At 41.2% G+C, this 15,496-nt stretch overlaps 1 protein-coding gene across 6 annotated transcripts in view; it reads right to left on the minus strand.

Moving 5' to 3' along the window:
- Positions 1-15,496, minus strand: part of ZDHHC3 (zDHHC palmitoyltransferase 3) — a 97,401-nt gene that overhangs the window by 54,717 nt on the left and 27,188 nt on the right. For 4 of the 6 annotated variants that reach the window (XM_073678160.1, XM_073678161.1, XM_073678158.1 and 1 more), the window contains exon 2: positions 7,249-7,579. In XM_073678160.1, coding sequence (XP_073534261.1) covers positions 7,249-7,551 — 303 coding nt within the window. In that variant the 5' untranslated portion in view covers positions 7,552-7,579. Of the gene's footprint in view, positions 1-7,248; positions 7,590-15,496 lie in introns of all 6 variants that reach the window. The other 2 variants (XM_073678162.1, XM_073678163.1) reach the window with 1 other exon arrangement.

Consider the following 15,496-nt stretch of genomic DNA (forward strand, 5'->3'; position numbering starts at 1 on the left):
TATGGTAAAGTCAATTCCTTCTTCCCCCAAGCATCTATGCTTCTCTCCCAGGACTGTGGGATCAGACACAAGAAACTAACACCACAAGCATTACTTGTGAATCAGAACTCGTTGGGTTTAGCATTAATTATCATGTATCATACATCCCCAGATACGTCAGGCTGACAGGAACAAAGTAATGAGTAACCTAGATATTCTGGCACTCCATGTATAAACACGGGGACACCTCTACATATGGCATCTGATTATACAGGTCCAACTTCATACCGCTACAACTATCTGGATGTGCATTAAATATAGCTATGACTAATGAAGAAAGCAGCCTTAATGAGTCGGTATCTCAGGACTATGCCTTCTTTTTAATTACTTGTAACGCATGCTTTCTTCTATAAAGTGATTGTACATACGGTATGTCCAACGTTTTGTTGCAGCTCAGTTCTGTTCGGTTTCGCTCTGTTTCTAGTATTAGTACAATGGTCTATATACCTTTATCCTATACCAATCTGTTGCATTATGTATATTTACTGTCGGTGCTGGTATAAAATGGACAGACTCTGACAATATATAATAAATTGGGTACAGTAGTACAATGCAGTTTGTGGGGAATATTTTTTCATAAGAATTTGGGAAAGTTATGAAATGTCCTATAAATGACTGTCCTATTCCTGATCTAAGATCTAGGCTTTTAGTTGAGATTAATCTGTTCTCCAGCCTTAAAATAATTAGATCAGATTTGAGGTCATCTATGAAGGAGGATCTGATGGAGGTGATACTATTTCTCAGAACAAATTCACAGACTGCACAAATGTTATTCAGTATGTATTTGTTGAAAACTGTTTTTTCCCCCACTTACTGCAGTGTATTACATATTTACAATTTATTAAAGCTTGTTTGTGTTCTAAAGTTGTATTCCAATAAATATATTTTATGTTCTATCTAAATAACTTGATTATTGTATCATAATGGTGATGAAAAGCCTGATGTTACCATTTTACCACAGTAAATTTATCACTTACACATGAGCCATGTATGAGGGAGTCGGAGTCAGGGAAATTGAGGAGTCGGAGGTTTGGCTTACCGACTCCACAGCCCTGTGTACCATGTAGGATACAGAAGGCCAAATAAACTCAGAACACTCCTTATGTTCCTTGTCCGCATCCTACTATAAACTACATTATAATTACCATCACGTGGATTTTTAGTTTGCAATTGTAAAATGTTGGGTGTCACTTCATAGGTAATATCATCCTTCCAGAGCTTACATATAGAACATAATTAAGCAAGGTATATGTTCATTTTGTTTAGGTCTTAGGTTTCGTCACAATAAAGGGGTTGTCCAAAACAAAAAAATCTGTTTATTGTAATGAAGTCAGTTTCGGGCCTCCACTCCTGGATCTGCAACTTCCACTTGCAAAATTCTTTTGAGAAAGAGCTACCTCATCCTCCTTGTGTCGGTTATGGGTCTGGTTTAGTTCATTAGCTAAACCAGCCCCCTTCTCTTTCACCGTTGATGCAGAAGCAAAGTACTTCAAATCATAAATTACAAATACAATTCATAAACCACTTGACGGCCCCTTATACAGTAAACCAAAGCCCCCAAAAATGGATGATTTCAACCATAATGAACTTTTTGGGTGGAATTTAAAGAGTACCCATCACCTGTCTGGGGCTGCTTTTTTATTCAAGAAAACAGTGGGCAGCTGCAGAAAGGTCATTTTACTAAATAGCATTAATTAGAAAAAAATGCACAAGAAGTGTCTTTAATGCCATCATAAAAAAAACTCTACCAAAAGACAGGTCCAACCTTGTAAGTCGTGTGATCTCAGCATGCAGAGCAGGATCCCACAAAACTCCACGGCCTCACTCACTGGCAAAGCACCAGATCACACGTTATTGTGCCATCTTGTGCTTTTAACTAAAACAGTGCAGCTACCTTATGTACACAGCACTTACCGATCATACGGTTTTAGCTATGATGCACAATAAAAAAATGATATTGTGGTACGGTGTTAGCCAAAAAAAAAACTATGAAGATACTTTTATGCCTAAAAAGGACTAAAGTACTTTATTTTAGCATTGATACCTTAATTGGCTAAACAGAAAATGGTTAGCCAATAAATGTATCACTCCATGAATACATTTGTCTTTTTTAGGGCATAAAAGTATTTACATACATGCTTTAGATAAAAGCACGAGATCTGGTGGTCTCAGGCAAGAGCCCACGCTTTGCCAGTGAGGGGGCTGAGTATTGTGGGGTTCAGCTCCACATGCTGGGATCTCACAAGATAGAATATTGGACCCGATGTTTGCTAGAAAGCTAGGTCCTAGAGGCTAAGTTCACACAACTGGTTAAAAAAATAGTCCGTTTCATCCAGAAAACTGGTGATTTTTTTTCTCATCTGTTTTTTTTTTTTTTACAAGACTACTTACACTTTCCTATGTTATAGGGAATCTGTCACCACATTTGACCTATCTAAACTATTAATAAGGGCATACAAAAAAGTCCTCCCTGTATGCCTCATATCAATGCCTTGTTACTGATAAATCATCATTTGTCACTTTATATAAATGACCTCTTCCAGGCTACAAGGAGGACACTGCCGGGAAGATAACTCTGCCTCCTGAGCTTATGTTACATAAAGGGGAGTTACCAGTGTGATGTTTAATGGTCGCTCTGAGACATTTTATCGGATAGAACTCTGCCCAATGTTATACGTATTATGGGGCAGTGCCGATTCGGAATGAGAAAACAATCGCAGCATGCTGTGAGTGTCTCCAATGTTCGGATCACTCGCACCCATACAAGTCTATGGGTGCGTGCAAAACATCGGACTGCACTCGGATGCCATCTAATTGCAGTCCGATGTACGCTCAGAGACAAAGGAGAAGATGGAGAAATTGCGTTCTCCACCTTCTCCGCACCTGTGACACGATTCTTTCATGCGAGACAATCGGATCACACTCAGATGACACTTGGCTCAAACTCTGACAGAATTGGCCCGATTCTCCATGAAAGATTGCTCCATGACAGATTCTTCATCCTTTTATAAAGAACATTGGTTCTGGCAATACGTCATCTGTTACTTGCCAGGTGTAATTGAACATGCTTGACCAATTTGACAGCTCCCTATATATTATAATGTGTATGGCTGCTTTGGTGGAAAGATAATTTACCGGACAAACATTCATTTAAAGTGAATGTGTCGTCAGAAAATGCAAAAGGGAGAAACAATCCAGCTTCCGATCAAGGTAACATTAAAAACTACCCTTTATTATAGAAGATTAAAAATATAAATGACAGGACATATCAAAAAACCTAGTGTGGGGTGGGGGTGGTATGGGGAAAACCTCTTCGAACAACCAAATGCGCTTTGAAGCACACTCCATTCTTAGACTTGGTTTGAACCTAACTTTCCTTTTCCTTGTCATCAGAACATTAATGGCCTATTGTTTAAATCAGGTGGTTGTGTTAAATGTATTTTTTTTCTGTTTTTGGCAACGTTTTTCCCCATAACACAATCTGTATTAAAGGGAATCTGTCACCAAGTTTTTGCTACCCCATTTGAGAGCAGCATGATGTAGAGACCCTGATTCCAGCGATGTATCACTTTACTGGGTGCTGCAGTTTTTTCTGCTGCAGATCGATCAGTTCTCTGAATGCTGAGCTCTGTATCACCCGCACACAACACTGATTGGCAGCTTTCTGTCTACATTCTGCATAAGCAGAAAGCTGCTAACCAAAAGGTGGGGACGTGGCTGGACTTCCTGGCAGAAGACTACACGAAGCAGACCAGTACGTGACAAATTGCTGGAATCAGAGTCTCTGCCCCAACATCATGCTGATCTCAGATTAGGTAGCAAAAACCGGGTGACAGATTGCCTTTAAAAATAAAAATGAGAAATTCTGTATTTTTCACATTGGTCACTGGGGCTAACCGAGACTACTGCTTCCTGCTCTTTACAGATGGACTCAGACTCTAACTTTTGTATTGAAGCAACTAATGGCAGCTTTCTGCCCATGGTACAGTGTACACAGAAAACGGCCAATCAGTGGCGAGGTTTTACAGAGCTCATGAATATAGAGGACTACCTGCCAGAAGGATTACTAGTCCTCAAGTGATAATATCCTGCTGATAAAACAGTGATTTTTATCAAAACTACACTAAGCAGCCCAGTAAGTGACACATCTCTGGAATCAGGGTTTGTCTCTACATTATGTTGCTCTCAGATTAGGTAAGAAAAATCCGGAGACCGATTCCCTTTTAGTACAATAAACACTACTGGTGTCAGAGTATTTCCCCCTACAGGGTGGCTCATGACATCACTGTTAATACTGTGACAACTGCAGGGTTTTGTGTTCTTACTTACAGGTGTCTAAAGACAGAATTGGGATTTCCAGAATGACTCGAAAGGAGTCAAAATAAATTGGGAGCAAATACATTTATATCCTTAATTTTCCATTTTCGTGCTGGGAGACGGATTTTGAAGTGAATGAAACATCAGAAAATGATATTGTTTCAATCCTCTTGCTGTGTTAAATACACAGTACTGTGCAAAAGTTTAGGCAGGTGTGGAATAATGCTGCAAAGTAAGAGCGTTCAAAAATAGAAATGTTAATAAGTTATTGTTATCAATTAACAAATGCAAAGTGAATGAACAAAAAAGAGAAGTCTAAAGCAAATCAATATTCAGCGTAACCAGCCTCTGCCTTCACAACAGCATCAACTCTTCTGGGTACACTTACACAGTTTTTTTAAGGAACTCGACAAGGAGGTTGTTCCAGATATTTGGAGAACTAACCACAGATCTGTGGATGTAGGCTTGTACAAATCCTTCTTTCTCTTCATGTAATCCCAAACAGTCTCCATGATGTTGAGATCAGGGCTCTGTGGGTGCCAATAGGATTAAGATCTTGGGAGTGTCCTGTCCCAAAAAATTCAATGTTTTGTTTACGGAGTCACTTCGTTATCACTTTTGCATTGTTGTGGTGCTTCATAATGATCAGAGATCTGTGGAGGCTATAGCATCACTTCCAGGACCCCTTGGTCTTCCTTACACGGATGATGGTTCTTCCAGCTGCAGAATAAATTTGGAGCCAATCAAATGCTTACTGATGTTATTTCATGAGGGATAAGTATCTGCCTGTATTTGTGAGCATTGAGGACACCACTAATCTTGACAAAATCCCCAATTCTATTTGCTGAAATGCAGACCCAAATTTGCAAGGATCCTACCCAAGCTTCACTGTTGCTAGCAAACACCCATTATTGTACCGCTTCTACTGCAGCCAATTATTTCAAATTTGGCTCCTCAGTCCAGAGCATCTGCTGCCATTTTCTGTCCCCAGTCCCTATGTTTTCTTGCATACATGAGTTACTTGGCCTTGTTTCCATATTGAAAATAAGAATTTTTAACAATAATTCTTCCATGAAGACCACTTTTGGACAGAATTCTCCAAACAGTATACAGGTGTAGATGGGTCATACTACTTGTTGCTGCCAGTTCTGAGTTGATGGCACTGCTGGATATCTTGAAGGGAAGCAAGTCTGATGTGTGTTTCATCTGCTGCACTAAGTTTCCTTGGTCGACTACTGTCTACGGTCTTCAGTGTTGCCCATTTTTTGATGTCAACAATGCTGAGAAATACAGATACTTATCCCTCATGCAATACCATCAGCGAGGAGTCAGACTTGCTCTAAATTTATTCTGCAGCAGAACAATGACCCTAAACATACAGCCAATGTCATTACAAAATAGCTTAAGCATAAAGCAGAACATGGAATAGTGGAAGTGATGATATGGCCCCCACAGAGCCCTGACCTCAACATTATAGAGTCTGCCTGTGATTACATAAAGAAACAGAAGGATTTGTGCAAGCGACATCCACAGATGATTGGAACAACCTACCCAGCAGAATGCCTTCAAAAACTGTGTGCAAGTGTACCTAGAAGGATTAATGCTGTTTTGAAGGTGGTCACACCAAATATTGATGTGATTTAGATTTCCCTTTTGTTTATTCACTTTGCATTTTGTTAATTAATAAAAATAAACTATTAACACTTCTATTTTTAAACCATTCTTACCTTGCAGCATTTTTCTACACCTGCCTAAAACTTGCACAATAGTGTATAATTTTTAAATTCTGTTTTGTTTTTTTTGTTACATTTTCCTTATAACAATTCTTATATAAAAAAAAAAAAAATCATGACTCCTGCAATTTTCACAATGGCCATTAAGCCTATGTTTAGCCTCACAATTCCTGTTCTCCACGGAAGACTTTTCAGAAGTCTCATTACCATCACAGTCAGGATTATGATGAAAGGCAACACGTCTATACAGTACAAAACGCAAAATCAAAGATTCACAATAAGCAATGGTCACAGCTCACTTCCTCCCCCTCTCTTTATAATCAGCACTGCTCTAATTACAGCATGCTCATTAGATGCTCCAATAAAACTCAGTAGGGTCCGCGTCAGACTATTACTGCTAATGTCCATGGTGCTTTCTGAATAGAAAAGGAAGTAGGAGTCTAGAATTAAGTCTAATGGCAAGGGAGAAAATTTCTCTTTTTTTTTTATTCAGACCATGATATATAAAACAAAAAAAAATTAACAAAATTAAACAAAAAATACATTTAAACATAAACACCTGATTTAAACAATTGATAATTTTCTGATGATAAATTCTGTTTTACCAGATAACATAACATGTACCATGGTATTTCTCGGTCCTTACCACCTTCTTTTCCTATACTGTTCACTCTGGGAACCTGCATATCCATACGGCATCATAATTTGCAGAAAAATCTTTGCTAGGTCCAAACCCATGGCATCTTTGTGCAAATAATAGTGTGGCAGAGAGCTGTCATCATCGTAAACTTATCGCAAATACATGTGGCTTTACTTGCTGCATGTGAACCATTTGCACACAATTTTTAATGATTGTAATGCAGGGAAGGGTCAGGTACACCATAGCTTACAAAGCAGCTTTGCTTTCGGGTTCACAGAAGTAAAGGTTATTCGAAGAGGGGTACTTGAGAGGAGACCTCCTTAAATTTTAGGTGCAAACTCTGTCAGAATGCAAGGCCGTTATGTAGTACAATAAGCAGAAAACAGGAATACAATGCATTTAGTAGAGAAAAAATAATGATGGCAAAATTCACCATTTAGTTTCTTTCTCATTTATGGGTACAGAATATATAAAATAACTCTTACAGAGTAAAGCCAGAAACGGATATGTCATACTTACAGGATCGGTGATCATAGCACGCAGATGTGAGGCCAGAGCTAGGAATGCGAGCATGTTAAAGATGATCCCATTGATTGTGCTATAAACCAAATCTTTGGATGGCACCAGCATAACAAAAATAACAACAAACTCTGCATAGAAAACCAGAAACCAGGTAACAATGGCACAAGCAATGCCGCAGCCATCTTTGATGAACCACACTTTATCCATGGAGTAATCTACTGGTGGTGGGCGACACTTCTCTGGCTGGAGGTACTCTGCTGTCCTCTCAATATCCCGGTAGCGGTGGCTTGGGGTTGGCATGGTAAGCTTTATAGTCCATATTTTTAGCCTAGAAGAGACTGAAAATTAATTTACAAGAAATGAGAAAAACATAACATCATTATGTGTGCACATACAGTTAGGTCCAGAAATATTTGGACAGTGACACAAGTTTGGGCATTTTATCGGTTTATGTAACTGTATTTTCAATATGTTTTGGTAATCAATATGAACTTAAAAGTGCTGAACCTCGGCTTTAATTTGAGGGTATTCACATCCTAACTGGAGTAACGGTTTAGGAATTACAGCTCTTTAATATGTAGTTGCAGCTTTTTAAAGGGACCAAAAGTAATAGCGCAATTATCTCAATAGCGCTTTAATGGGCTACAAGTCCCTCATTAATTCATGATCAGTTAAGCAGGTAAAAAGTGTGGGGATGATTCCAGATGTGGCATTTGTATTTGGAAGCTATAGCTGTGAACCCACAACATGCGGTAAAAGGGCATCTCAATAAAAAAGAAACAGATCATCATTAGGCTGAATAATGACACACAGCAGAAATATTAGTAGTGGCCAAATCAACAGATTGGTACATTCAGCAAAAAAAAAAAAAAAAAAGGAGCGCACTGGTGAGCTTGGGAACTGAATAGCCTGGAAGTCCACAGAAGACAAAAGTGGTGGATGATCGCAGAATCCTTTCCATGGTGAAGAAAAACCCCTTCATAACATCCATCCAAGAGAAGAACACTCTCCAAGAAGTAGGTGTTTCAGTATCTAAGTCTACCATAAAGAGAAAACTTCATGAAAGCAAATACAGAGGGTTCACCACAAGGTGCAAACCATTATTCAGCCATAAAAACAAAAAGGCCAGATTAGACTTTGCTAAAAAAAAAAAAAAAAAAATCTAAAGAAGCCAGCCCAGTTCTGGAAGAGCATTCTTTGGGCAGATGAAACCAGGATCAACCTGTACCAGAAAGATGGGAAGAAAAAAGTATGGAGAAGACATGGAATGGCTTATGATCCAAGGCACACCATATCCTCTGTAAAACATGGTGGAGTCAGTGTGATGGCATGGGCATGCATAGCTTCCAATAGCACTAGGCCACTAGTGATTACATATGATGTGACTGAAGACAGAAGCAGCCGGATGAATTATGAAGTACACAGTATACTTTCTGCTCAGAGGACCAAATGCAGCAAGGTTGATTGGACGGCGCTTCACAGTACAGATGAACAATGACCAAAACCATTCTGCAAAATCAACCCAGGAGTTTTTTTAAGGCAAAAAGTGGAATATTCTGCAATGGCCGAGACAATCACCAGATCTAAACCCCATTGAGCAACATTTCACATGCTTAAGAAAGGCAGAAAGACCCACAAGCAACAACTGAAGTCAGCTGCAGTAAAGGCCTAGCAAAGCATCACAAAGGAGGAAACCCAGCATTTGGTTTTGTCCATGGCTTCCAGACTTCAGGCAGTCATTGCCTGCAAATGATTCTCTAGTATAAAATTACAGTAATTTGTCCAATTACTTTTGAGCCCCTGGAATGAGGAGGCGTTATAGAAAAATGGTTGAAATTCCTAGAAGTTTCAAATTATATTTTTGTTCAACCCCTTTAATTAATCCTGAAAGTCTACACTTCAATTCCATCTAAGTTGTTTCATTTGCATTAAAAAATAGTGGTATGCAGAGCCCAAATCACGAAGATTCAACCACTGTCCAAATATTTCTGGACCTAACTGTATGGTGCATCACAGACAGCTCAGCGATGAATGACTTGTAGTCACTCTGTTTTTCCATAACTCTAATGCAAACCTTAAATTACAGATGCAACTGATTTAAAGGACCCAGCACTGTGTAAGAAAACAAAAAAAATATTTCCACCTCCTGAACTGGTGCTGCTCTTCCATATTGTGTTCCCCGCCACTCTATAGGCATCAACATTCTGCACTCTGCGTCAAGTGACCTCTGCAGACAATCAGGAAAAAAATATTTGACCAGAAGGTAAAGTCTGCGGACAATCAGCGGATGATGATTAGCTGCAGTGATTATGTGACACCCCCTCTGGATGCTGATGCCACCAGACTGGTGGGGGACACAGTATGGAAACAATCTGGGAGTTGAGTACAGTTTTTTTGGGGGCTCTCATACCACTTGAGGCCCATTAACATTAACCTGTTAGTAGCGGAGCATCCCTTTAACACTGAAAGCTAAGCTGCAGAGAGTTCTCTGTCTCCTAATTAGTGGAATAGTCAGTACTTATGGTATATAATGTCTCTAGTAAATCTTAACTACGAAACTTAGCACACCAGATGAGGAGAGTCATTTCCATTAAAGAGGTTCTGCAGTGAAAACAAGTCATCACCTGTCCAAAGGATAGGTGATCATTTATTGATTGGTAGGGGTCTGAATGAATGGAGAAGCAGTACACATGGCTGACTGCCGCTCCATTCAGTCTCTATTTGGCTGCCATTCGCTGTGCTTCTTCAGGAAGGCATAGACAATGAATGTAGCGCAAATTGGACATGTGTACAGTACTGTCACTCAATTCTAAAGAAAGTGCCCTGTCAGGGATAAAAAATTCTCTGTTCTGCGGAAAGTCCCAGCTACAGTTATATGAAAAAGTTTGGGCACCCCTATTAATCTTAAGCTTATTGTTTTATAAAAATTGGTGTTTTTGCAACAGCTATTTCAGTTTGATATATGTAATAACTGTTGGACACAGTAATGTTTCTGCCTTGAAATGAGGTTTATTGTACTAACAGAAAATGTGCAATCTGCATTCAAACAAAATTTGACAGGTGCATAAGTATGGGCACCTCACCAGAAAAGTGACATTAATATTTAGTAGATCCTCCTTTTGCAAAAATAACAGCCTCTAGTCGCTTCCTGTAGCTTTTAATGATTTCATGGATCCTGGATGAAGGTATTTTTGACCATTCCTCTTTACAAAACAATTCCAGTTCAGTTAAGTTTGATGGTCGCCGAGCATGGACAGCCCTCTTCAAATGATCCCACAGATGTTCAATGATATTCAGGTCTGGGGACTGGGATGGCCATTCCAGAACATTGTAATTGTTCCTCTGCATGAATGCCTGAGTAGATTTGGAGCGGTGTTTTGGATCATTGTCTTGCTGAAAGATCCATCCCCTGCGTAACTTCAACTTTATCACTGATTCTTGAACATTATTGTCAAGAATCTGCTGATACTGAGTGGAATCCATGCGTCCCTCAACTTTAACAAGATTCCCGGTGCCGGCATTGGCCACACAGCCCCAAAGCATGATGGTACCTCCACCAAATTTTACTGTTATATGTACTTATTTGACTTAACGATTTCTCTGTATTCCATGTATTAAGAGTTATTGGTGCCTCAGCATGTCATTATTATTGTGTGTTAATTTACTGATTTATATGGAGAGGTGTCCCATTCATTGTGATGTACTTCTTTCAACAGAGCAACTTTTATGCTCTGTTCTTCTATAGTGTATCCTCTGCTTTGTTGCCACCCACATTCTGTGCGCGTGCGTGTGGTGCGACCTTGCCCCGTGCAGCTGCGCCCGGCGTCTTCCCTTCTGTGACTATGCAGCCTCTTGCTGCGTACTCCCGGAAGTGACTGCCGTGTTACAGCTGCTGGACCTGCTCGTTCCACTGCGCATGCGCCGCAGTTTGGATGTGATTGGCCACCCGACGGTCACGTGGTGCACCACCTGACCTCCCACATGATGTATTTTAAGGTCCTGTTTCCACATCACTACACCTTCCCTTGAGAAAGCCGATCAGTATACACGCGAAACGCGCGTCGGGAAGCGGGCTTTCCCTTCTATCTTTTGGATTACTGACCTAGGGTAAGCACTGTTTATCTGCTATCCTCCTCTACTGTGGTGGTTTTTTCTACATGCCCCAATGGGGGGTTCTATTTTCTCCATCGATAACTGGACTTTTACGGCTGACCTATTTACTATAGTCCATTCGTAGGGCTCTACTCTGTGGAGCCCTATTGCCACAGTTAGGGGTCGGGGGATCTATGTACTTTATGGATGCAAGCCATATCTATTGATACATGATTTTGTCGGTATGTATCCCTCTGTTATCCCCATCCCCCCCCCTAGTACTGTCAATATTCGCTGCTACCGTTCCTAGCCCCCTTGCACATGTCTTTTTATTATATGTTTTGTGTTGTCTCATATTCTGTGTCAATAAAATTTATACCTTTTTATCTTTGACAAAAAGCTCCGTTTTTTCTCTTGGTGGTATACATGCTTTTGGAGTTTAGTACTTGTTATTGCACACTACCTGTGGTTCATATAGTGTGCTACTAGGCAATATGCCTTTGGGATTTTTTGTTGTATTAATTATTTCTGTGTCTTTCACAGCTTGTCCCATTATTCTCATGGACTATAGGGCCCGTGATGTCACATGGCTCTCAACTTTAAATGATGTGTGCAAGGAGGATTTGGTTACCAACACCAATGATATCGCCCCAAATACGCAAATTTTAATGGTACAGCTTAAAGACCTCATCAGGAGGAGGACACGCACGTGGTGGAACCACGCTTTTTTGGAGAGATACATACAGCGGGGTCTGATACCCAGGGGACTCCGTATCCAGGTGTTCCCCTCATTCCCCATTAATGACGAAGTATTTAAAGACAAATGGGAAGAATGCACCAATACTTGCTCTAAAGGGCTTCTTACCCTTTTGAGAGACCGCAATCAGGCATCCATTATTGAAATGGAGAATGAGATAGAGGCTCTTTTAACTAATCTAAAACATGATTTGACAGTACCCGCTTTTAAGAAATTCAATGAGGAGATCGACACAGAGATCCAAATTCTGGCAGACGAACTACAAAAAGTCAAGACAAACAAGTTTCAGAGAGACATTAATGATCTGAAGGCTAATAGGGTATATAGATGGAGGAATCCTCTAAGGCAATCACGCCAGCGTTCTCGGAGTGAGCTATCATCTAGATCTAGATCTTCATCCTTACGCTCAGATATTTCCAGTGACCACTCTACTTTGCTCCCTAAATCTGATAATTCAGGGCCCAGAAATAAAAATAGTAATAACTACCGAGTTAACACAAGACAAAATGCCAAACGCTCGGCCCCGACTAAGGAACAATCGACGAGTGACAGTCAGAATAGCCTTCAGGTAATTAACCTCTCTTCATACACTTTCTCTGAAGCAGAATTGCAGGTACTTCGCTCGGGCCTGACCTTGTCCCCCTCTAATGGATTTCATCTTTTCACAGCCCTCAAGGACCTAAATCTTTTTTCACGTAAATTAATTTTGAAGAAATTGCACTATAAGGATCATATTATGCCATCGGCGATGAGCTCTGTTGAGAGGGAGGCGTTACAATCATTGGAGGACCTCCTCGGTGAACAGGCGACTGAAGCCAGAGGTAGGTTCCCTCCACAAATCCTTCCAAAATCCACACGCTTCCCCCCCCCCCCTTTTAATCAGCCCAGCTGTTGAGATATTTACTAGACTGGTCTCGGAGGACTTTAGGAGAATCTCCAAGGCACGGGGACAGGATAATCTTACAGGCCCTCAGAGAGCAGCCCTTAATAAACTCCAGTCATACCCTGATTTGGTATTTAAATGTGCTGACAAAGGTGGGAATGTGGTGGTTTGGCCATGTGTCCTCTATGAGAAAGAGGCACTACGGCAGTTACGCGATAAAAACACCTACACAAAATTGAGCTATAATCCGCTCCCTTCCTTCTCAGCAGAGCTACAATCCATCTTGGCTAGGGCCTTTGAGGCCAATGTTATAGACAAAAAGGTCCTTGAGGGTCTTACTGTACGGTTTCCTAGGGTCTCCACCTTCTACCTGCTGCCCAAGGTCCACAAAGACGCCGTCAACCCACCGGGGTGCCCGATCGTGTCTGGTATTGAGAGCCTCTGCGAACCTATCTGCAAATTTGTCGATTTTTACTTAAAACCTCTCGTAGAGACTCTCCCTTCATATTTAAAGGACACGACGGGCGTTCTTACTCGCTTTGACGGCGTCTCTGTGGACTCTGACACTTTATTGGTTACAGCGGATGTGGAGACCCTATACACGTGCATTGATCATTCTGACGGTTTGGAGGCGGTCCGCCTCTTCCTCGGGGCCTCCAACCTGGGCGGCTCTCTTTGCGATTTAATTCTTGAGCTGCTGCGGTTTATCTTGACCCACAATTTTTTCATCTTTAAGGACCAATTTTACCTCCAGCTACGCGGCACGGCTATGGGCGCGGCCTGCGCGCCCTCGTACGCCAATCTCTTCCTGGGGTCCTGGGAGAGATCACTCTTTGGCGACGAGGGGGCATGGGCCGCCACACATATCTTATGCTGGCATAGGTATATTGATGATATCCTTTTTTTGTGGAGGGGTACACCGCAGCAGCTCAAAAGGTTTATGAGTGAGATTAACAATAATGATCTGAATATCCGCCTAACATATCAAGCGGATGCAGCTAAAGTCGACTTCCTGGACGTCAGCCTGGAGGTGGATTCTGACCTCTCCATTAGAACTGACGTATTTAGGAAGCCGACTGCTGTAAACTCACTCATCCATGCCTCTTCCGCAAACAATCCCGCAACCATTGGGGCCGTCCCGGTTGGACAGTACCTGAGGGTGAGGCGGATTTGTTCCTCTCCTGAGGCCTTTGAAGATCAGGCTAAATCCCTTCAATCTCGGTTCCTCGAACGTGGCTACAGCAAGCGTTCGATTAAAAGAGGATATAATAGAGCCAAAGCAACACCCCGCTCCCAACTTCTATACGGCCAGAGAATTAATAGGTCCACTGATAATCAGACTCGTTTTATCTCCACATAGTGGAACGAGATGCGCACTATCCTTAAGAGACACTGGCCCATCTTATTGACAGAACCTGCTCTGGTGGACACCCTTGGAGACTCTCCGTCCATGACGTCGAGGAGGGCAAAAAATCTTAATGACATGATAGTCAAGAGTCATTACGTCCCTCCTAATAAAACTTTTCTTTCAACATTTCAACCCACTCTAGGGTGTTTTCCATGCGGTCACTGCTTGGCATGCAGCAATGTCCTACGCACCCGGACTTTTGACTCTGCGGCAGGGGATAAACAATTTGTCATCCGACACCGTATCTCCTGCAGCTCCACTAATGTGATTTACTACGCTACGTGTGGATGTCCGCTCATTTATGTTGGCCTTACATCTAGGGAACTCAGGGTCAGAGTTCGGGAACACGTTAGGGACATTGCTGCGGCCAAGTCCGTGACGGACCTCTTTGAGCTAAAAACTCTTCCCCGTTATTTCCGCCTCTTCCATAATTGTAACCCATCATCACTACTTATTCGGGGCATAGACATTGTCCATCTTGGGGCAAGAGGGGGTAATGTGAAACGTATATTGGCCCAGACCGAAACAAAGTGGATAGTTACACTGGATACTTTGTCCCCTAATGGCCTGAATGAGACCATTAGCTATGCTCCATTTTTATGAACTACCCTGAGTGTACCTCCTCCTGGTGATATTCTCTCTTTGATCTGCTCTGCGTATTTGCTGTGTTTTTCTGTAGCAGTTTTTATTTTTAATTTTATTTTTATCCTTTTCCTCGGTGTGGTTTTTATGTTTCCTAATTTTTGTTTTTGTATATTTTGTCCACTAATTTTTGTATAGGTCCTTTCTATCCTCCCAAGATATACAGCTACGCACCAACCTCGTCTCTGCAATTACTATCTCCGATCCTCTGTATGCATCATAACTATGGATGGAGATTGTTATATGTACTTATTTGACTTAACGATTTCTCTGTATTCCATGTATTAAGAGTTATTGGTGCCTCAGCATGTCATTATTATTGTGTGTTAATTTACTGATTTATATGGAGAGGTGTCCCATTCATTGTGATGTACTTCTTTCAACAGAGCAACTTTTATGCTCTGTTCTTCTATAGTGTATCCTCTGCTTTGTTGCCACCCACATTCTGTGCGCGTGCGTGTGG

Source organism: Phyllobates terribilis, unplaced genomic scaffold (genome assembly GCF_046119375.1).
Source record: "Phyllobates terribilis strain yellow unplaced genomic scaffold, ASM4611937v1 Scaffold_4__5_contigs__length_816908805, whole genome shotgun sequence".
Taxonomy (NCBI): domain Eukaryota; kingdom Metazoa; phylum Chordata; class Amphibia; order Anura; family Dendrobatidae; genus Phyllobates; species Phyllobates terribilis.